The sequence below is a fragment of the Ursus arctos genome, unplaced genomic scaffold, assembly GCF_023065955.2.
Source record: "Ursus arctos isolate Adak ecotype North America unplaced genomic scaffold, UrsArc2.0 scaffold_12, whole genome shotgun sequence".
Classification (NCBI taxonomy): domain Eukaryota; kingdom Metazoa; phylum Chordata; class Mammalia; order Carnivora; family Ursidae; genus Ursus; species Ursus arctos.
In genome coordinates, this window is record NW_026622786.1 from 54,123,930 (window position 1) to 54,148,636 (window position 24,707).

The 24,707-nt window shown below is 42.9% G+C and overlaps 1 protein-coding gene across 3 annotated transcripts in view; it reads right to left on the bottom strand.

Moving 5' to 3' along the window:
• Positions 1 to 24,707, bottom strand: part of PGM1 (phosphoglucomutase 1) — a 73,174-nt gene that overhangs the window by 33,124 nt on the left and 15,343 nt on the right. Inside the window, exon 1 of one of the 3 annotated variants that reach the window (XM_026497920.4) lies at positions 1,588 to 7,704. The exons of the other annotated variants lie outside the window; for them this stretch is intronic. Coding sequence (XP_026353705.1) covers positions 1,588 to 1,845 — 258 coding nt within the window. The 5' untranslated portion in view covers positions 1,846 to 7,704. Of the gene's footprint in view, positions 1 to 1,587; positions 7,705 to 24,707 lie in introns of those variants that run through there. 3 annotated transcript variants of the gene reach the window in all.

Genomic DNA, 24,707 nt, shown 5'->3' on the forward strand with positions numbered 1-24,707 from the left:
AATATTGCCTGGGCTGCCACAGCTCTAACAAATAGGCAGTTACCATATTTAGTCAATTATTATCACTTAAATGTATTATTTAGCAAACCTTCAGATCGTAAATCTGAGCAAGTGTATAGGGTCTGCCTGAATTACACATTCCTACCACCTCTTCCACATCCTTCAGCTCCACACAAAAATGAAATGAAGCCAAATATATCACAGCAAAGGGGACAGTGTACCAGATCCACTCAACGATCTAGATATATGCGGAGAAATAATGTTCCTTTCGTTCCTTCTCTAAAGATTAAAAGCATCTTAATACCGTTCCCTTCGCAGCTCTCCTCAAAGGTGAAATTTATAGCATGTCACATTTTATCTTAAAAATGTATATGCTTCATAATAATTTCATATTTGAGTGCTTCATCAGCAATTCTTACATGAGAGGCATTCAGATTCCGAAACTGGGTAGGAAGGAAACTCCGCATTATAAACAATAGGATCTACAAACATTTTTAAATTTAATTCAGCGGTGTGCTTTTGTTTTTGCTTTTAATTGGGGCTTTGCAATCACACCTGCCTGGCGTATTATTAAAACAGACTGACGATGAACGCCCAACATATTTGGTTGCCGTGATAAATTTTTATGTTCTCAGAACCAGAATCACTCCCAGAAAGGAAATACAACAGATTTTTAAAATTTATGAGTTCTGAGGGGCCGTGTGCTCCAAATTATTGCTAAGTATAATCTAAAACACTAAAAATATATTTTTGGTCCCACAGAGGAACCTGCAGAGCAAAAACAGCAACGTCCTGATGCCCACCTTCCTGCAAATCAGTGGGACTGTGCAAATTGTTAGATTATCAAGATCAATGCCTTCTGGTGCAAGATTCCTTCTGATTTGGTTAATTCAGCCAATGCAGTTTTTCACAATGCAGAGCTCTTAGCAGAGCCTCCTTATATTATAGTCTTCCAGGAGTTATTAACTCTACCCTGCTGCACAAATTCACCGCACACAGGGCTTCTTTGTGTCCAAGGTCATTATAAGCAGGTTCCCCTGTAACAGGTCCTCTTGGTAGGCTTATACCTAACATTTTCCAATCCCCTCCTGGCATTTCTGCATGACTACCAGGATCCACAAACAAGAGCATGCCCTGGCTTTTGTTTTCCTGTTTGACAAGTGACTGAACTTCAACAAGGAAGCCATTGAAAGAAAACAAAATCCTCCTCTCTCCACTACTCATTAGAGCCTTCTTACATAGGAGAGGGTACCCCTTGGAACTAAGTTAGAATATAGATAAGACAGCTTAAGGCTGGGGGTGTGCTTTAAATATCTAAAAAGCAACAGGTATTTTTTCAAGCAAAAGACAGAGTACAACACATAAGGAGATGAACTTACATTCCTATATCCCAACGTGACTAATGTAATTTCAGGAGTCATATCACAATATACGTTCTCTAAAGTCACAATGAAACGCTAACTGGATATTAGTAGCACTGAAGTGTATACAACATACAAATCTTCGTACTTTTGTATATTTCTGCCAAGTGAAGAAAGAAACATACATAGAGAGCCAGAAACGGAATAGTAATTATCGTATACCAACCCCATTGGCGGCCGCCATCTGCACTATTGTTTCTATCGCTGATTTATTAAAATACCGCCCATCTCCACCAACCACCAGTGAGGATCCCTGTCGATCTTTAAGGTCTATGGAAAAGAATAGACTCTGGATGAAATTCTCCAGATAACATGGCTTCTCCTCAAAACAATAGGTTTTCTTCCGTAATCCACTAGTTCCCGGTTTCTGGTCATAGTAGGGAACGGTAGCAAAAGTCAACAGAGGGAGAGGACCTTCTTCCATTTTTCTTTATTTCCCAGAAATCCATTCATCAATACCACTCATCTTTCATTTTCACCAATTGGCTCAGCGAGGGTGTCCAGAGAGCAGGCAAGCGTCCTCAAAATAGTCTGTCCGACCTGAAGCTGCAACAGTGTCATCTGAGTAACTAAAATAGAGGTCGTGCCTGGATGGTCACTCTCAATGAGGAAGCTGGGTTAAGTCCTTGCTGTCGTCACCCCTGGTGAAAAGTTAAGGGCCACACACCCACCCACACCCACACACAAAGCACATCTTCCAAGTTGTTTTGGTGAGGACACTTCAGCCCACATAACCACGCCAAATACCCTCCAATTATTTTTGCGTCCTCTCCCCCGTTAGATAGCTCCGAAGGATACTGCCTGTGGCAGCCTTCAGTCACAAACACCAGATGGCTGCCAGACTCCACTCGCAGAGGCCAGGCAAAGATGGGGCAAGCGCTGTCCCAAGAAGCAGGCTTGTGGTGAACAGGACACCCTGGTGTGGCTCCCACTGCTCCCGACACCCCTTAACGCAGAGCCTCTCTGGGCACTCGTCACTGAGAAGGCCATCTGCTGCTACAGTTGTCCCATGCCATCTAGCAAGTTAAAGGTCAATCTTAAAATGGAAGTGAGGGATCTCAGTTACCTCTGGTTTCCTTACATCACCATCATTTTGATACCCAAGGAATTTTTTTACTTCCCACATGCAATTCCAGTCGGAAGGAAGAAAGTTGCCAAACAGAAGAGATTTATTCATTGCCCACCAAGGGTTTAACAAAATAGTATTCAGCTCTAGAAGAACAGATACCTACAAATATGCCCTGAATGATCAACAACTTGGTCACTCCCTTGAACTTAGGGAAACATGGGAATGGAGATGCACCAAATCCTTGAAAACATAAGCGAAACAGGGAGGGAAAAAAGTATGTTTCTCTGAGTGCATGAGGTCTGATCAAGTTATTATCTGGAAAAACAATATGAACATAAGATTAAACTTTGTGTTTTCATTGTGTCAGTTTTAAATAGACTTGGCTTTTAAGAAAACATTTTCAGTGAAGCAGGTTCTTTGCATTTGAAGAACCTAAGATGTTCTAAAACATTCTACCTGAACAAATTTAATATTCAACCCCCATCTGATCCCTAAGATTTTATTAATGATCTATTTAAATGCATGCGTCTTCTTTATCTAGTTCAGCAGGAGTTGACGATTAAGAAGCTCCATTGTCAAGGTTTCGGCAAACTTGTCAAGGATGCTTAAAAAGTAAACCAGGACTAGTTACACCACATGTCTGGAGAGTCTGACATACACTGGAGTCCAGGTTTTCAAGTGAAACACGAATAATGCCTTGATAAACAAAATCTGAGTATTTTTCTACTATCTTGTCAAGCAAGGTCCGAAAGCAAACAGAACTGGGAGCAGCAGACTGCCTTCTCTGCTCATGGGGCTGCTCTGTGCAGGACCAGATAAGTGAACAGGCCCGGGAGCCAAAAGCAGCCGCTGGCAGGGAAGCCTGGTCTCTTTCAAATGACAAATGGTGCTGGTCCACGTGCAGGGAAGACCTCGAGACATAACATTAAAACAATTCACAAGACCACGTCTATTAAGCTGAAAACCAGTTGGCCAAAGGACACGTTTTCTAGTTTATTTGGGGATTTTATTTACTTCTTAAAAGTAAAATTCCTTAGAAATTAATTTATGAAGTTAGCTTGCTATATTAACAGTAGTTTACAAACCCACTGTTTTGCAATTACAATAAAGGCATTTTTTAAACTCATTTTTTTAGGTCTGGTGCCAAGTTTTCTCTGGTTCTAGATAGGTTTGCAAATTAGGCTAGCATATGTGTCTTGACATATTTAATAATAGACTAAGATTTATGAAATATCAACCCAATAATCTTTTCATTGGGAATAACAGAGCAACCGACCACATAATTGGTAGTTTCCTTAAGAAGTTCTTGAAATCCCAGGGTAGACTGAGGGGCACGTGGTCATAAGGGTGCTCCAACATCCCCAACTGAAGCTTCTCTGCCCACACATTCCAGCATGTTCTCTGCTGGTGCTCTGCCACTCTCTCAGTGAAGCTCTTCCTGAAGCTGGAACAAAGAGAGTTAACATTTTGATGGGTTTTTTCCCACGCACTGACTTTATTTACAGTTTACGGTTAATGCGAATCAGTTTCATAAAATGAGAAGTTATGAAGAATCAAGGCATAATTATGCAAATTCAAAATAGATGCTCAATACAAAAAAAAAATGCAAGCATAAAAGTGGGTTTGTTCACAGCATGAGATCCAACGGCTCTTGCTTCAAAGGATAGGAAATAGTTGCTTTTTTTCCTTGAAGACTGTGGCCACATCACATGCTAGAACACCTCAGCTTACCAGTGTGTTTTCATGTGAACCATAACTTGTTTCTAAAAATATTTTTTTAACACCATAAGTGTTATAAAAGCTGCACTTTTCCAGAATTAAACCTCCTCTTGGAACTAGCACCAGTTTCTAACTATCCAAAAAAGTAACTGATAAAGAAAGTATTCCAAATGTAACTATTCTGATTCTTGAAAGTTAATAAAAAAAAAACAAAAACTTCTGGGCACCTGGGTGGTTCAGTTGGTTAAGTGTCTGCCTTTGGCTTAGGTCGTGATCCTAGGGTCCTGGGATCGAGTCCTGCAGGGGGCTTTCTGCTCAGCAGTGAGTCTGTTTCTTCCTCTCCCGCTACCCCTTCACCTGCTTGTGCTTGTGCTCTCTCTCTCTCAAATAAATAATTTCTTTTAAAAAGATTATCTTATTAAAAAAATAACTTTCCAAAGTAGCTTAGAAAGAAATATTGCAAACTTAGTACTGCTGGTACTCTTCCAATTACCTGATATGCCATCTTGGGGTTGATTATTATTTGCCTCTTAATTTCAAGATCTTTAAATATACCTTCCCTGTAGATCATCTTTATATTTTAAAAATTATTTAACACAGAAGGAAACAGATAGCCATGAGATCATATGTAATGATGTACATATGATACATCACATGTATGATCACCAAGAGATCATACATGTCTAACCTGCGGAATCAGGTCACTAAGTGAACCCAGTGGGTGAACTCAGAGCATCTCTCTTGCATGGAAATATCTAGGTGGGCACATGGACCTTTTTCCCTCCTTGTGTGTGAGCCAGCCCTTCAGCAATGCATGGACTGGGGAAGATTCCCTCTCTCACAACTCTTGCACATGTCAATGAATACCCAGCAATTTAAGTGCACACTGAATACAAGCCTCCAGAGGAAAGAGTTCTATACCCCAGAACAGAGAGTAACGTTGTCAGTGACTACATATGCCTGGCACGGTGTTGGTCAATATGCAAAACTAAAGCAAAAAGATATAACCCTTGCCCTAGAAAAGCTTCTATTCTAAAAAATAGGCCTGAGTCATAATTTTATGGACATTGTAGAACTCAACCCCATATAAAAATATTACCAGAAGCAGCAATGTTAGATGAACTGTGAAGTGTGGTAAAAAAAGAAGGGGCATTAAGAACATGAAGCTTCCTACGATGCATAGACTAAGTGGGGCAGCTATTAAGAAACTCATTTGTTTTAGCTCTCCAGCAAAGGTTGAACTTCATCTTCGGAAACGTTACTGTCGAGCATAGCGAACCCAATTTGGCCTAATGAATTCGCCTGCATTGCCAGTACTCCTTCACAATGACACAAATTACATTTAAACCATATGGGGGATTTAAGGATTACTCCCCTCAGACAAGGAACTTTCATACTGGTCTTGGGTCCAATCAATTTCACAATGGCAGAGTTATGAACCCCTTCGCTCCCAGCCTCACAAAGACTCCAGCTCCCGTTCTGATCTGCAGATACCTTCCTAGTAGAACACAACAGAAACTGTAGACAGGCCCATTCTTTATTCATTCTATCTTTCTTTCCATCGGTAAATACTTATTGGGTAGCTAACTACCATGTTCTTTAGCTTATGCCACAGTAGTGGACATAGGGGATGGGATTGCTAACCCTGTCTCTAGGTGTAAGCACTAGAAAGAAGGCCAGTAATTGGGCTAAAAGCAGCAGAGATCATCAGACCCCCAGCCTGAAGCCCTGTACTTGTGACAGCTGCAGGTGCCTGCCTGAGTGATTGGGGTGTGTGACCCAAGAGACAGGAAGACACTCATTCATTTGTCCCACCAACAGTACGTGAGCATGTAGTGAATGTCAGCCCCACGCTAGGCATCACAGGATAATGCAAAGACCATATGTTTAGGAGCCAGACATAACCAGGGCTCAAAGCTTTGACTTTCAACTGCATGAGAAATGTAATCTTAAGCAAGTTACTTAACTGCACTGAGCCTGTAAAATGGGGACAACCCTCAAGGCTGTGCTGGGAACTGAATCAGGTAACATATGTGAAAGCACAGAGTGCTGTGTCTGGCATCTAGAAGATTATCAGTAAATGGTAGCCCCCTCACCCTCCCAATCTTCAATCTCCTCATCTCTGCAATGAGACAATACCTGCCTCACAAGGTTTTTGTGATGATGACCTCACCAAGTGTGTCTATGAAAGTCTTTGTGAACTAGAAAACGATATAAAGATATAATTTTTTTTCATATTCAGGAGATGGAGGAGGAGAGAGAAAGGCACATGGACCTTTGTTCTTATGAAGTTCATGTCCTGGGGAGCCACAGTGGCTCAGTCGGTTGGGGGGCTGCCTTGGGCTCAGGTCATGATCCCAGGGTTCTGGGATCAAGCCCCATATCGGGCTCCCTGCTCAGTGGAGAGCCTGCTTCTCCCTCTCCCTCTGCTGCTCCCTCTGCTTGTGCTCCCTCTCTCTCTGTCAAATAAATTTTTAAAAACTTAAAAAAAAAAAAAAAAAGTTCACGTTAGAGGAGCCACCACTTGTGGTGGCCTCGGCCCTGTCCCAGAGGTCCATGCACAGACTGACAGCTCTTGAGAGGTTACAGTAATGGGGTAAGACCAGAGAAATAGTTGGGGCAAGATTACAAAGTCTCATGAACCATACTAAAGTTTATTTTGTAGGCACCAAAGCTATGGAAATTTTTAAGCAAAAGGAATCTAAACTGATATGGTTTGGAAAGTTAACTGGCTGCCAGTGTTGCATCAAATAGCTTCGAGAAGGAGAGACTGGAAAAAGACTAGCAAGTCTACAAAAAAGAATTCCTTCCTCAGCTGGGGTGGCTCTGAGGATCCTGGTCAGTGGGGTCTTGTCCAGAGCTGCTCCTCTGCCGGCCTCCTGCACAAGACTTCAATTTTAAGTCCCAAGGCTACTTTGAGCCCTCTTAGGATTTTTCCTTCCAACATGAAGACACCACCCGAACAACCTCTTTCCTCTGACCCCTTCTCTACAGAGTGTCTTCCACTCCTTCCCTCTCTTCTCTGATTACTGTCTCCTACTCCACAAGGGTAGATTCCTAGAGCTGTGTTCTCCTACAGGACCCTGATGCCAGGCCATGATCACCAGAGGTGGATGCCTGACCAAAGCTAGATCACTCATATTTCCCCTCCCAGGAATCTAGAATTAGGACTCAAAAAAGTACAGATCCAATTCAGTTAGTCTTTGAACTGGGAAGATAGGTAAATTCAGGAGCTGTGGGGCAGGGACAGTGGTGTCATGAGAACAGCCATAAACTGTGACCAACGGCCACACAATATGTGAGAATACCCAAACACTATGCAGGATACAACTCTGGATCATTTAGACATCTCTAAGATTTGTGGGCCCAATGTACAGAAAGAATTGGGAAACCATTCAGAATAGAATCAAGCATAAAATAGGTTAGATGAATCTTCTCAAGAAGGTAAGGATTGCAGATTCATTAAGCATGAGAATTAGGGAATGTGGTCTCCTATTCAGATCTCCAGTCAACATGCAATTCAGCCAGCTCACAATATCACCCCAATTCAATTGGAAAGATCACCCCTGTTTGGGGTGAGAGACTGGTTTTTGAAGAGGGCATTTTTTTAAGGTTTATTTTATTTATTTATTTATTTATTTATTTGAGAGAGAGTGAGAGAGAGAGAGAGCACATGTGCATGCATGGTGGGGGGTAGGGGACCGGAGGGAAAGAGAATCTTAAGCAGACTCCAAGTGGAGCGTGGAGCCCGATGCAGGGCTCAATCTCACAGCCATGAGATCATGACCATGAAATCACGACCTGAGCTGAAACCAAGAGTTGGAAGCTCAACTGAATACGCCACACAGGCACCCCTTGAAGAGGGCATTTTTAAACATAGAAAGATTTAGAATTAAGTATGGACAGGAAGTAAGTCAAACTCATAGTATACAGATAATAAAATAAATCAGACTTGCAGCATTAATATTTTTGCATAAGTTTGGGAGAAAATCTAAGTATATTTGGTATTTTAGGTATGTTAGGAGAATCTGGGATATTAGTTTCTCTAACAGATTAGTCTTATATTCCCAATTTCTAATGTGTAGTTGAGTAACCTATTTTGACTTATGATTTTAAGGAGATAAGAGAATTTTATCAAAATTATAAACATTGGAACATTCAAGAAGACTTTGTCCCATATTTATAGTTTGAAGTTTAAATCATCAGATGCAGATAATTTGCTGTAGTGTTTCAGGGAAAGGACTGTAAGGCCCCACTGACAGGCTGGAAACCCAGCTCTGCCCGTCACTAGCTGTGTGACCTCGGAAAAGTCATTTAACCTCCTTGTGCATCCATGGCCTCATCTGTAAAAATGGGGAGAATAACAGACCCCCTAGCTCACTCACTGTTTGCAGTCATGGTTGAATGAGGTAATACACAGAAAGTTCTAAACCAGAGCTGGTAGAGGATGCCCTACAAAAGTATCTGCTGTTACCATGATTAGATTATATGAGAACAACTTGAATATTTTCAAGATTTGCTTGTTAGACAAAATGATTTTAGAAGTAAATAAGGGTATTTGATTTCTAAATTTGAAATATTCATAGGAGTTTGAGTAAATGCGTTTAGAACTAAGATCACATGCGCGCGCACGCGTGCACGCACACACACACACACACCCCAACTTACACTGACAACTGAGTCAGCAGAGTGGGAGGAAAACAAAGCTGAGATAACCAGAGGGGGTAGATAGAGTGGCTGCCAAGGTTCCTCCTGTCTCAGGCTCGTATGAGGCCCAGGTATCCACTCTACCCTTGGCTTTCAGGAGATACCTCTGAAACCTTATGGAGCAGTCCTCCTGGCAACTCACTGTGGTCTGACTAGCTTCCTATATCACTTGCGACCACCTGCAGCTCTCCATAGTGTTGAGCCGGGCTCGGTGGTGCACGGCTCCTATTTGCCAGCTCTGAGCCAGGCTCCACCTGCTGACCAGGCAAGAAGAAGAGAGGAAAGTCACTTTCTTTCTCCCTTTGAGCAACCTCAGTCAATAGCAAGGAGATAGAGTACCATTTACTAGTTGGGTGACCCTGGGCAAAATACCTAACTTCTTGGTGTCCCTACTTTCTCATCTTTAAAATGGGGACTGAAAATAATACCTATTTAGACTTATTGTGATCATTTTGCAATATACACAAATATCAAATCATTATGCTGTACACCTGAAAGTAATATGACGTTACATGTCAATTATACCTCAATTTAAACAATGCATCTTTTGAAGAGAGGGAAAGAAAAAAGACAGAAAGAAAACAGTACATATTGCATGGTTTGTCATATAAAGATACGATGAGTTATTAAATGTAAAAGAGAAATTACATTAAACTATAAAGAAGGTACAAAGTCTGAAGAATTCCAAGGGCTGCATGGCTCAGAGCAGTGCAGAATCTCAGCCTCAAAAAGACTACTGGAGGGGCGCCTGGGTGGCTCAGTCGTCAAGCATCTGCCTTCAGCTCAGGGCGTGATCCCGGCATTCTGGGATTGAGCCCCGCATCAGGTTCCTCCACTGGAAGCCTGCTTCTTCCTCTCCTACTCCCCCTGCTTGTGTTCCCTCTCTTGCTGGCTGTCTCTCTCTGTCAAATAAATAAATAAAATCTTAAAAAAAAAAAAAAAGACTGCTGGAGCGTATTATAAAATTAAAAATAGCTGCATCAGAGCGTGTACATCCTCTAGCATCTGTCAGTCTGTTGTCCATCTGTTTATCCACCCATGTATCCAGCCATGACTACATAAGCTGACTTGCTGCATTCATTTAACCAAACGCTGTGCACCACGGGAAGAGGTCAGACTCAAGCAGTCAAGAAACTTCTGGTCTAAAGAGAGAGATAAGTCAACAAATTGTTAAAAAAAAAAAAGGAGTAAGAAGTGCTAATCTGGGAACTCAAGAGAGAGTTATGAATGCCCAGAGGTGAGAAGGTAAGGAAGGCATTCCCCACCTCCACAAACAGCCATTCTTAATTCATGTGTTTAAATCTAAAAACAATCTTTGAAGATGCCCAGAGCTTAGAAGGCCTTTTCCTACATAATGCACTTGTGAGGACAGCTCCTGCTTTATTAAAAATTATCAATATTCAACCATTTTGACCTATAAAAATGGCAATTTACATGGTTCATATAGAATTTTTATATCTTTTATTTCCTTTTTGAAGCATCTTCAAGAAAATTTTAACTCCCTTAAGAATATTCATTTGGAGCTAACAGAGTATTTTCCCACATTCTGGCTATTACCAGAAACTACATATGAAAACCCCTTGGTTAAAAAAAAAGTAAAAATTAATTAATTAGTTAATTAATTTTAAAAAGTGGATCTAAAGAATTGCTTGATTTTCAAATCATTTGTGGTTGTATGTTTCCCTCTTGTGGTGGAAAATGGAAAAACATGCAAGATTTCTCACGACCTCACAAGGGGGCGCGCTAGCTGTCTCTAGCTGGCATCACACAACTCTAGGGGGCCCCGTTCACCTCAGATACAACGGGAATCATGCCCCCTGGAGTTCTGTGGGAGACAGTGGTTAGCCCTCTATCAAAAAATTAAAATCTGAAGGGATTTCTGGGCTTTTAAGAAGAGGAAAGTTATGGTGAGGATATTCTCTGTCTCATTATTAAGGATTTTTCCAGTTGCATGGCCTGGCCAAACTAGGATGTCCAGCTGGAAAGGAAGCGACTGAAGGTGGCCACAAACAGGGAATGTCTTTTTCTGTGGAATCTTTGTTAGCCTAAGCTTCTGAGAAATGGGGATAGTAAAGCTTCCTTTAAAAATTCTTAAAGTATATGAGAAAAGGCATGTAAAGTGCTTATCATGATGCCTAACCATAGAGTAGCAGTCAATAAATGTTATCCAAACTACCAAAATGAGAAAGACATGGGGATAAGGACTAATCACATCCTTCTAACCCAGCCCCTGATCTCCAGAGCACGTTGGACCAAGCAGGAAACAATCAGTGATATAGGTGGGGCTGGGTGGTAAAATGTACCATGGGCCACAGAAAAGGTGGGGGACAGGGAATCTACCACCCCTGGTCTAACCACAAGGCTTTGGAGTCAGATAGGCCTGGGTCTGAATCCTGCCTTTGCCACCTCTGGCTGTGTATGGCCTTTCCGGCCTCAGTTTTCTTATTTCTACAATAGAGACAAGGACACCTGCTTTAAAGGTGGTTGTATGCAGGAAATAACCACAGTAGGTCAGGGTGTGGGGCAGTGTTACAAGGGCTTTATAAGCATTAACTCATTAGATCTTCACAACAACACTGTAAGATCAATGCTATCATTCTCAGCCCCATCCTCGGGACAAGAACACCTGGGGATACCGATGATACAGATTTATCATCTGCCCAAGGCCAAATAGCTGGGAAATTGTGGAGATGGGTTTGAACACAGGCAATCTGGCTCCAGAGCCCATACTCAACCATCATGCTGTGCTGCTTCTTACTGTAGTATGTGGCCACGGAAACAGCAAATCAACAATAGCTTTTAAAACAGCTATCTGTGGGGTGCCTGGGTGGCTCAGTTGGTTGAGCATCTGCCTTCAGCTTGGGTCATGATCCCGGGGTCCTGGGATCAAGCCCCTCATAGGGCTCCCTGCTCAATAGGGAGTCTGCTTCTCCCTCTTCCTCTAGCCCCCCACCTCTGATTGTGCTCTCTCTCTCTCAAATAAATAAATAAAATCTTTTTTTAAAAATGTCTACCTTGGGGCAACTGAGTGGTTCAGTCGGTTAGGCATCCAACTCTTGACTTCAGCTCAGGTCATGATCTCAGGGTCACGGGATCTGGCTCTGCGCTCAGTGAGGAGTCTCCTTGAGATTCTCTCCCTCCTCCTCTCCATCTGCCTCTCCCCCCCACACACACACACCCTGCTTGTGCATGCTCTCTCTCCCTCTCTCTCTATAAAGTAAACAAATAAAACCTTTTTTAAAAAAAAGTCAACCTTGAGAAAGGCAGCATAATGGAAATCTGGGTTTGAATCCCAACTCTGGGTAATTCTTAGTATCTTAGTGATCTTGGGCAAATCACTTACCTTCTATTTCCTCAACTGTGAAACAGGGGTCTAAACACCAGTGTCTTCAGAGTTGAAAAGATTAAATGAGATCATATAAAGAGCGTACAGCACAGTGCAGAGCAGTACATGTAGGTTCTCATGCAGGCTTAAGAATAGCCTAGTGATGCAGGTAATCTCACTGTTCCCATTTTACAGAAGAGGACATTGAGGCTGAGAGAAGTGAAACAACGTACTTCACAACTTGCAACTAATAAATTGGGAAGACAGATTTCAATGTCAGTTTTAATGCCAAAGCTCAAGCTTAAGCTGTTTGGCTTCTTTGGGTGACCAAGCATATTTGAACTCATAGAAAAGGAAAAGGAAACGGATCCCAGGTGACTGTCAAAGGGATACTGCCCAAGTGCAAAGTATATGAGCTTTGGTGGCCTGCACAACCCACCTGCACTTGGTGGACAGAGCACAGGTTGTGGGTTGAAAACTCCACCTCCCCCCCAAAAAATTATGCTGAATTCCTGACCCCATATGCCTGTGAATATGACCTTATTTGAACAAAGTTTCCCTGCAGATGTGATCAAATTAAGATGAGGTCATACTAAATACACCCTAAATCCAATGACTGGTGTCTTTATAGAAGAAGTGGGAGATTCAGTGACAGAGACACAGCAGGGAGAAAAGCAAGTGAGGCCAGAGGCAGACTGCAGCTCTGCTCGCGGGTGACCAGGGCCACCACCAGAGCTGGAAGAGGCAGTGGAGGATTCACTGGAGCCTTCAGGGGTAGCATGGCCCCCTCTATAAGCCCCCAGGACTGTGAGAAAATACATTTTTGTTATTTTAAGCCATACCGTTTGTTGTCTTTTGTTACAGCAGCACTATGAGACTAATAGTTTTAAATGTTAGTATAAATAAATATAATTTTTTTAAAAAGGCCAGCCCAGCTCCAGGGACAGCTGATACCCTCTGCAGCAGGGTGGCTGGTCTGAGCGAGAGGCCCTTGGATAGACCTCTCCCCACAGGTACCCCTTTCCTTTGCCCCAGAGTGCCTGGTTCTTATCACTAAATGACACAGTATGCACCATGGCTTGGTATATACCAACAAGCCTCCTCCCTCACTCAGTGAAGAGGAGAAAGACAGCACATTTTGTAACTTTGGTACCTGCAATGAAGAAGAGTCGGCAGTCGCTAAATATTTGATGGTTGCACTGCTGAAGTAAGAGCATTCTATGACCTCTGTGACTAGGGTTTCTGAGGACAGAGATGAGCTTTTCCTGGCAGTTGCCCAATAGGTCTCCTGTCCTGAGACCAACCTCAACTATAACGTTACTCCCAGCATCAGACGACTTCCCAAACCATAAGGTATCCACAATACAGCACACTCTGCCTGAGTACCGGCATTTTAGGTAATTTCTACAGCACACAGATTTGTGCAACAACAATCAGGAACACAGCTAGAAAGCTCAATAGTGAAGGGAGTAGAGCTGGTTAGTCTGTATGGTTGAGGCCCAACGCTTGGGCTGCTTCTAAGAGGAGCCCTGTATCATTGCAGGCACAGGGACGGAGAGGTGCTTACTCCCAGAAGCGAACTTCAGTGTGGGGGAGAAAAGAGATGAGAGACAGTCAGGGAGAGACAGAGACTAAAGCTAACAAGAGAAAAAGAGGCCCACCCAGCATCCCAGGCCTTCCACTAATATTAGGCTGAGATCTATAGGAAGCAGCATAGCTACATTGCATGTCTGATTTTTTTCTTTGTAAATTTTTGTGTCTATGAATGTGTGATTTAACTGAGTGGGTTGTGCATCATACATTCTACAATATGGATTTAGATCAACCAAGCCAAGGGAAAAGACCCACCCTGATGACAGCAGCAGGTCTCATATGGACGGTGTAGGCCAAATATTCTGCTAGCTAAAGACAGTCAGCAAATAGAGCTTTGACGGTTTACAGGACAAATCCTGTGGCCCAGTCCTCCTTATAGTTTTTTAGGTTTGCTAACCTAAGTCTCCATCCATGACTCTCCCTTCCTACCAGAGTCACAAGACAATTCTTAGACTGTGTCTTAGGCTGGCCTGTGTGTAAAAGAAAGCACTGGGGGTTAAGGATCCATGTGGTGATAACTCCCCACTGGCTACCTGGCCGCCTCCTCCCTTCCTGCAAAACAGGAGTTACGAAGACTTCTATTTTAAAGTCTAAGCTTGTGGGCTTACTTTCCACCATGGCCTCCTTGTTTTGGCCATACTCCCTCTGTGTAGAATGTCTCCACTTTTTCCTGGCTTCCTTTTCATCATCCTTCAAGACCTGACTCGAACACACCTCCCCTGGAAGCCTCCCCCGACCACCTGCCCAAGCCCCCTCCGCAGGGCTCCCAATGGCACCCTAAAGCAGGCACTTGTCACACTGTTTAACGCCTACCGGACGGTGAGCTCCGCAGGGTGCTGAGACGGTCTCAATGTGCTTGTGCGTGCCCCAAATGCACAGCACAATACCCAGCAGCGACAGGATGCCCGGCAAACGTCTGAGCGACGGAAAGCACCCCCTCAAATACTATTCAGGAGAAGTTGCTGGTGCAAGCAGATCCAACCATTTTACTAGAACCGCTAAGCGAAAGCCCTTAGGGGAAGGCCTGGTGTGTGAACACCAAACGCCACAAGGAGCACTTAAGCTACATGGGGACAATATTATTTGAGGTTATTGGGGGTATCTGGGGTTATTTGGGTTATTTGGGCTGGTTGCTGCGTTCTTTTGAGATAACTGAGTATCAGAGTGATAATATATTACTGAAAGCCTCAAGTTATGTAGAACTGGTCCCCCACCCCCCACACCCCCAGGCCCTGGCCATGAAACACTTACTCTTCGTAAGAAAGACATTTCTGTTCTGAAATTTATAGACCAACAGGTGTGAAGCATCTTGATAGGTCACTGACAAAGCTGAGAAGTAAAACTGAGAAGATGGGAGCTGGCTGGGCAACCCTTAGCAAAGAGAAGTTTAAAGTGTCTGTATTTCCCATCAAAATCCCCACCAGCAATGTGCTTATCATGACTACGTATGAAGCATTATGCTAGGTGACTTCTGACACATATCTTATTATTTCCTAAACACACCTCTATGATATATCAGTTTAATTTTATAAATGAGTTTTTTTTAAAAAAAGAGTTCAAGCAGTTTGCCCAAGATTAAACTGCTAATAAACAGCATATCCAAGAATCAAATTCAAGTCTGTCTGACATCAAAAGCTATACTGCCACAAAATTCTAATGTAAAAGAGGTCATTTTGATATCCCACTAAGATCCTCAAAATGGCATGATATCTTTACTTTCTGGTTACTCTTTAGCACATCTGGGTTGGACTTTGAGAGATGCTAGATAAAATCGCATGTGGAAATTTGTTTTGGCAGGAGGCGTACACTAGTCCAGTGGGGTGACTTTCCTGAAGCCACAGTGGAATTTCAACACCATCGTAACGCACATTTGGATTGCATCTTAGAATTCCCTAAACCTTTGTGTGCCTGTTATTTAATCCTCATAAAACCCTCTAATAGGACAAATATTACAATTAAACCCATTTTACAAATGAGAAAACTGAGCTTTACGTCAGTTCAACAAGCTCTATGATATTGTACAGTAAGTTGTACAACTGAGATTTGCATCAAAAGCTTCAATTTCAACCCATTACTAGGCACTGAATTCATTCATTCAGGGAGCCACCATGTAGCCTGTCTTCCATCTGGTATTAGGTCAGAAGTCTACAGAAGCACTTTGGATTATGGAGCTCTAGAATCTTCTCAACAATTATTCCCAGCAGTAGACTTTTAAATAGAACAACAAAGGTATTAGCCACATGCATTAAACCAGCGACTGCTCCTGCCTCCATCCTTACTTCACTCTCAGCTGAGGTTTCCCTCATGGGAGAAGGCATCCTTGTTCTCCCCTCCCTGCTCAAGGCGGAGCTGGTTGCTCTCTTGTGTGTTCCACGAGTCCCTGAACTTCTCTCAGACAGCTGAAGTGGACTGAAGAGTAGCCAACGCCACCCTCTCCCCGAAAAGGTATGTCCACCCGGAACCTGTGAATGCGCCCTTTCAGATCAATGAAGGATCTTGAGCTGAAACCACCATGGATTATCTGAGTGGGCCCTAAATCCAATTACAAGTATCCTTGAAACAGACAGAAGAGAAGGCAGACACATGTGAAGGCAGAGGCAGAGACTGGCGTGATGCAGCCACACACACACACGTAGGAAACTTGGAGCCACCGAAAGCTGAGGGAGGAAGGAAGGACTCTCCCCTGGAGCCTCTAGAGGCAGCACAGAGCAGACAACACCTTGATTTCACACTTCGGGCCTCCAAAATTGTGAAAAAATAAATTTCTGTTGTTTTAAGCCACCTAGCTTATAGTCATCTGTCAGTAGCCATAGGAAACGAACACACTAGCATTTGCACCATATTTCTGTCAAGTACCTATGCATGCTCCTCGACTAGCATGAGCATCCTGAGAACAAAGACTTCGTCTTACTCAGCTCCACACTCCCAGCCGTCTCACACAGGGCCTGCACATGCACAGTGCTCAACAGCGCTTGGTGAATGAGTAAATCCAGGCAGTCCAGGAGCCTTAGAGCAACGCCAGCACACATTCCTTGCAGCCTCCCATCAGTAGCATGACATTAGCTTGGGCCAGGTGACCATTCCACAGATCCACCCCTAAAATATCCATCTTCAAGGACCCACTGCTGCCTCAGAACTCCTATAAGGTAAAGGCCTCAAATCAATGAGCCTGTGACGGAGAGTCACAGCAACTGTGAACCTCTGCCTCACAGATCGAATTCAAGGGATAATGTACGGCAAGAGACGGAATAAGACATCTGTGTGGTGGGTATGGTGGCAGACACACAAGACCTCCCCTCTGCCCTCCAATGGCCTCGGCGTTTGGAAGAACCATAATAATCATTAGAATCACCCAAATTTTCTGTTTACTAAAGACAATGTCAGGTACTATGTAATAAAGGCTTCACAAATTTTGCTTCATCCGCATGTTAACGTTTCAAGGCAGATATTATTATTACTCTTTTTATACCAAACCTACACATGGGGGAACTGGCTATGGCGAACCGTGTGATCATGATTTTCTTGTGGATTTGACTACATAGGGCTTGGTGCCAACTGCGTGGCCCAGCTCAGAGAGGCAGTCTGGCTTTTGGAACAGGTGCCAACCTTACTCCCAATTCCATTTGAGTTTCCTACACTTATTTCCCTTTTGCTTCATTTTTAAACCGACTTCATTTCATTCTGCTCCACAGAATGCATTTCTCAAAGTCCCCATGAGGCAGTGTAACATAATAGTTTTATGACTAAAGCAAAAGATCTTTCTCCAGCCCCACCCAGTTAGGCCATCCTAGCTCCATTTTCTGGCCTCTGTGCAACCATGAACGAGCTCTTGGAGTCAGGTGGGCACAAGTTTAACATCTAGGTTTCTGGTTTCTGTGGCGCAGAGCTGACAGGACTCTCATCCTAGGTCAGGGCCATTTTGTCTACTTGTGTCTTAACAAGCCTTCTCATGGTGCACAATTTCTAAATGCCTAGCCAAAGCATGTTTAGATGTCTACGAGAGTGGAAGAGAACCATATCCCCAGGTCACCATGGGCGTCTGCAGGAGGAAAGCAGAATGCCAGAATCTCCCGCAACATGAACTGCCTTTTCAGACTCTCTCTAGGGCAGTGTTCTTGAACAAAATACGGTAACTCATTTTAAACACTTATGCTGGAGTATTTTCATTTAAATTAATGCTATCTCCTTCAAAACAATCATCTTGGGAAGCAACACATTTATTCAAACAGTGCTCACAATGCACTAACATTTCTGGAACTCTTTCTCAGCAACTGTCTTAACAGTCTTTGGCACTTCCTTTGAAAGTCTTCAGTCATAACAAATTTCATCCTCTGAGAATAGATTTGAACTTTGGAAAGAGACAAAAATTGGTTGGAGCCATGTCTAATGAATAAAGTGGGTGATCAAATCTTGTTACATCGTTTTAGGTGAAAAATGAGGCATGACTATAAAATAATGTGACTGGTTTTCCTAGGTGACCCATAAACCGACTGGCTGAAAAATAATTCCCATAGAGGAGTTTCAAAATGCTTTGAGCACTAGACGCATCACTGGAATAAGTGTACGGTTCCCAGAGTGGTGATTTGGCAGGGTACAATACTAATTTGGATATATAAGTTCAAATATGTTTGTAAAAAAAGAAATCTGATTGCTTACACTCATGAAAATAAAGAAGCTATTCTCCTGGAGAAATTTCTCCTCCTTTTTTTTGACAGCCTGGTCTGCTTTGGACAGGCAGTCTGCTGAGAAAAACCTAGCGGTGATTCTCATTTTTTGTGTCAGTCCTCCCCCATCCAACCAAAGGCTCCTCGAGAAAGGGGACATCTTCATCTCTGTCTCCAGTGCTCAGGACAGTACACGTAGAAGCATGGGACACTAATTCCACTGCTCTTGACACAAACACTTTGACTTTGCTTCTCTTGCTCCTGGGGCTTCCCTTGCTAAATTTAACTTCTTCTGCCTAGCAACAGAAACTGGACCATGTAAAATCCACCCGCACAAATTTATAGAGACCTAAGGTCGACTAGTGGGTGCTTAGGGCCAAAAGCATAAGGAAACAAGAGGGACTGACTGCTAATACACGGGGCTTCACTTCGGGTCATGGAAATATTCTTAAATTAGATTGTGGTGATGGTTGCACAACTCTGTAAACACATTAAAAATTATTGAATTGTACACATTAAATGGGTGAATTGTGATACGTGAATCATATCTCAATAAAGTAGTTTATTTAAAAAGCCCTCCACAATAGAAATGTTTGTGCCTTAGTTCCTTTCTAAGATGGCGGTTGGAATAAATGATAGGTTCTCTTGCAAAAATCTAGTTCCCTATATAAAATTGTTTCTGTCTTCTTCAGCAACTCTATCACTTGCAAATAACTTCATGGTTTTCACCAAATTTGGAAAAGCATGTTTAGGATAGTGAGGACTGCCGAGTGTCCCCCAACATCAGTTATTCCTTTCCTTTAGCTTCACAGCTCCAATGTTTAGCCTGACGCATAGCACCCAGAATAACATGGATATACCCCAGTCTCCCTTGCTGCTATAGGAGGCCTTAGACTAAGTTTTGGCACAGAAGACGTGAGTAAAATTAATGATGTACAGTTTCTGAGAAAGTTGTGCCTTTATTCCACTTCCTCCCCTTCCTATTGCCTGCAATGACCATATGGTGGTAGGCAGCCATCTTGCAGCATGCAGATAAGGGCAACTCACTAGGGAAGGTTGAGCAACAAAAGAAAAGAAGTACAGAACCCCTTATACAACAGAGCCACCACACCAGCCCAGGACTGCCCATACCCAGAAAGAGTTCTATTACAGAAAGTGTTCTATTACTATGAACTTTTATTTTGTTTAAGTAACTTATTTGGGGACTTTGTTTTCACAGCCAAACCTATATGTTAACTAATGATAAAATCTCATCTTCTGTACCAGAACAGAATCTAAAATATGCAGCATCAGCATACCTTTTATGCCATGGCAAAACTGTTACCACTGCTACCCTGGAAGGCAGACCACTGGTCAACCAAACCTAGGCAAATAGGACAAATTCAAAATAGGAGCAGTTGTTGGCTGCTTCCTGCCACAATAGAGAGGAGCTCAGGCAAGGACTTGCCAGTCCACAGGCAAAAATGAAGGTAAAGCTCCACGAAGGGAAATATCTTTGACTATGGCCTATAAACTGTGTTGCCCAAGTCCAGTAATTTGTGGCCTTGTAGAGTTAAGATGACCACTCTTTATGTAACCAAGCTAAGGCAGCTCTCCATGAAGCAGCAGGTGTAGAAGAAAGGGCTGTGGCCTCAACTCTTTCCCAGGATTCTTTGCTAAACAATGAAAACTCACCCACCAACAAAGATCTGATTAAGGATGCTGCCTTCTTACTCAGACTAGCTTTTCCTATCTCAAGGCAGCCATCAGTGATAGAAACATCAGAGGAGGGGCAGAGCACAGAGGCCAGAAAATAAAAGCTAAAGTTTTCAGGCTTGGGGCGCCTGGAGGGATCTGTCGGTTTAGCATCTAACTCTTGATTTTGGCTCAGGTCATGATCACAAGGTCATGAGATAGAGCCCCGCATCAGGCTCCCCACTCAGCAGAGAGTCTGCTTGGGACTTTTTCTCTCCCTTAGCCTCTGCCCCGCCCCCTGCGCTCGTGCTCTCTCTCTCTCTCTCTAAAAATAAATAAAATCTTTAAAAAATAAGGTTTTCAGGCTTAAAACCCTATCTATGTGAGAATTTTCAACAGGGTTATCAGTACATGGAACTGATTAGAATAGGCCAGAAGAAGCCTAATAAGCTTTCGAAGTAATTACATAGTGAAACAAACCAAAAACTTGGTCTGCAAAAGCAACCCCTGCCTTCATATATCCCCCAAATTTCATCAGCAGAAAGCAGGATGCAAAAGCTGTGCAGATCCCAAAAAGTCTCAGAACCTACTCCCAAGTGTCCATGGCTAAGTGAGCACCGAAGGCAGAGAATGAGAGAGTCCCTCCCGGAGGGCAGAACCAGGGCTCCCAGCGGACCTGCTCCATGCTCAGGGCAAGAAGTGCACACTCCCTATGTAAGCATATATATTTACTGGAAGAAATCTGAGAGGCTGTCCCGGGGGAAGACTGATGAGTTTCATGGGTGGGAAGGAGAGTGGGCATGGTTATCTGCACACCCAAAGAGATGGCCCACAGCAGAGATTTCTACTTGCAACTCCCTTTCCTAAGGGAACAGAACCACTCATTTTTAGCTGGCCACATGCCTCCCAATATAAAGTCTACATTTTTTTTTTTTGGCCCTTCTTGCAGGTAAATGTGGCCTGTATGGAAAATCTAATCCGTGGATTGTGAGTAGAAGTGAGGTGTGCAATTTCCAGACTGTTTAAAGGAAAGAAAACGCTTTGCTCCATCTTTTTCAAGTGCCCACTGGCTGCAATGCAGTTGTAGTTATGGGGAGGGGGGGTGCCCCGCAGCCATATGGGCAAAGGCAACACCTTCAAGACAGCAGAGTCACAAGACTGAAAGAGGTTGGTCCCACATATCTACCATACTAGTCCTGGCCTGCGACACCCAATCTCCCTAGAGAAAGAAAAACTTCTATTTTGTTTAATCCACTGCTGTTTTGAGTTTCTGTGACAACATCTTAACACCTTGAACCTATGTAATTGTGTAAATTTTTGACTTAAAATACCGGCTACATGGTATACATCAAATTCACTTGGGGAGACAGTTTAAAATGTCATCTTCTAGAGCCTCCAAACCTGAGCTAGGATGGGACGTTGGGCCTTGACAGGGAACTCTGTTAACAGAGATTCCAGATAGGAGCCGAGGAGAAAGCCTCAAGGCACAATGCTGCATATTGCATGTGCTGAATTATGATTGCTACCCTTCTCATAACATGCAACTCTGAGTAGCCATAGGAATGTGCAGTGCTGCACAGAGCCATTGGAGAAGAGTCAGATTCAGATCAGTGAAGCCAAGAGAGAGAGGCTCCCAAATTCAAATTCGGCTAAGATATTTTACATGACAAAGGCTGTTTAGTGGCTAAGTGCTCAGCTCTAAAAATCCATCCTGTCCATTCCTCCACCTAACCTCTTTCTGCTACATGCCCCCTCCAATAAAGTGGCCTCTTCTTTTCTGTTCACATACTCTCCATTCTTTAAGGCACAATTCAAGTTCCACCACTTCTTTCCCCAAATCCAGAAACATTCTCTCCCTTATCCACACTCAGCACTTTTTCTAATTCTGTTCTTTGGACATGTATGTATTTCTTCTATCTTTATTCCACCAAAGACTGGCAGGATGGAAAAGGACAGTATCTTATTTATCCCAGTATTTAATACCAGTTCAAACTCAGAAAGTGTAAATGGGGAGAACAATCATTCATAAGCCCATCATAATTAAAGGACTTTTTTTTTAATGGGAATTATACCATATTAAAAAGTGACCCAGGGGCACCTGGGTGGCACAGCAGTTAAGCATCTGCCTTCGGCTCAGGGCTTGATCCCGGCATTATGGGATCAAGCCCCACATCAGGCTCCTCCGCTATGAGCCTGCTTCTTCCTCTCCCACTCCCCCTGCTTGTGTTCCCTCTCTCGCTGGCTGTCTCTATCTCTGTCGAATAAATAAATTTTTTTAAAAATCTAAAAAAAAAAAAAAAAGTGACCCAAAGATGATTCTCTGCCAAGTCATCCTTGCCCTAAGGATATCAGGTTGGAAGTAAGGGTAGCAAGGTGCCTCTACCTAACACCAGTTACCTCAGAGTCCCAAAACATTCCCCGTCCTGCCCAGTATGCTTTCATTCCCTTCTCTAGAAACATGTCCCTTCACCTGTGTTTGCAGCTGCCCTCATGAAAGTTCAGGAAAGAGTGATCCATCCCAAATGGGAGATAGTGGAGTTCCTCCACTTACGACTAAGTTCTCAAAGCCCCAGTGGTTTGATCTGAGAACCTGAGACCCTCAATCTCTGTGTCATGTATTTGATGCCCATTTTGGTGAAAGCAGTACCTGACATTAAAAGGGGATCGTTTGTTTAATATAGAGGTTCTTAACTCAGGATCCTTAGATCCCACCCCCCAAGAGGTCCCTGGGTAGAATTCAGTGGGGTCTGTGAGTTTGAAGGGCAAAACAAACAAAATATTTTAACTAACCTCTAAATGAAATTCAGCATTCCCTTGAATTATGAAGCTAGGTAATAAACCACAGAATTATTATTATTACCATTACTAATACCACCTGGGACTTTGTCATCAATAGAAATCACAGATATTTTCAGGGGCACCTTGGGTGGCTTAGTCCCTTAAGCGACCGACTCTTGATTTCAGCTCAGGTCAAGATTTCAGGGTCATGGGATCCAGCCTCCTGTCAGGCTCAGCAGGGGGTCTCCTTGAGATTCTCTCTCTACACTCTCCCCTTGCCCCCTCCCCCCCCACTCGTGCTCTCTCCCTAAAATAAATAAATATTTTAAAAACTGCAGATATTTTCATATCATATTATAGTTATCTCAAAATATTAAGATTACAAATATATCAAAATAAGCTTTCGAAGTAATTACTTACTCTAAAGTAAGATAGTATTAGACCTTCCACTAAATTTTGTTAATGTGTCAATAAAGAAGTTTATATATCTTGCTGTATCACAAATTTGGTTAATATTTTGATAATTTTATTTCCAATACAATTTTTATTTCTTTTGTAATCCTTTATATTTTATTTATTTTAAAATAAAATTATTCTGAGATGGGGGTCCGTAAATGAAACAAAGGAATCCAGGGCACAAGAACCCCTGTGAATTGATGAAAGAAAACTTGTTTACTCACAAGTTACCACAAACTATTTTATTTTGCTGAAGATAATGAAGAACTATCCTTCAAATATATGAACATTCATTTACTTGTGAGTTCAAACTCTTCCCAACTCCTAAGACTGGTCATTTGCAGATCATTGGGCCCAAGAGCAATTTTTAGAGACCAGGAATGGTTTGAACTAAGTTGTCTACACTGGTATGTCTTAGACTTCTCAGTAACCAAGCCCATAAATTCCTTCCTCACTGTGCTAATCTGAGCTAGGTTTTTGGCACTTGAACCCAATTGGCTTCTGAGTAACATGGAATCCCTCTATATTGGCTGGGGCCACGGAGGGTAGAGGTGGGGGACAGTGCTGATATCTGTGAAGATATCGTAGGGGAAGAAGTGTTAATATCTGCATCAGGTTGGGCCTGATTAACTTAGTGTCCCCTTATGGACAGAGCACTGATAACACAAAAGTCCTGCCCCAGGCCCATCATGAGGTTCCCCCACAAGTGTCATTCAATCAGCTTCCACGTGCGAAGAAACTGCAGGTACTATTAAACATGTTGTTTCATTTAATCCTCACAAGAACCTCTCTGGGTATGTCTCATCATTTCCAACCTTTACAGACAAGGCAGGGGGGGGGGGGATGAGAAATCAGCTAACTTGCCCAACAGTCTCCAACTCCTATATTTTTATTCTTTCCTGCCTAGAATTCTTCCCCTCGACAAATCCACCTTAGCAATTCCAACTCGCCTCAATTCAGCTATCACTTTTAGTGTTCTCAGACCCCAAAAATAAACCTCGTAAGGTTTTCTGATACCTTAGGAAACATCTTGCTAATGGGCGCACAGAATAAGTCAAGATAAAGCCCAGAAGCTCACAGGCACAGTTTAAAGCTCTGGCAGCTTGATGCTGAGATGCTGAATATAGTTCTGGGAAGGCCCTTGGTGGGGCCGCTCTTGCTGCTGGGGGTGGGTCCTTGCTGCATCTCTAAAAGCTCCCTGCACACCAAATGCCCACCTCCACTTTCACTTTTCCCCTTTTTTCATAAGAGCAAAAGTCCTTTTCAGATTTCTTTTAGTTTACCATTTGCAAAAACAGGCA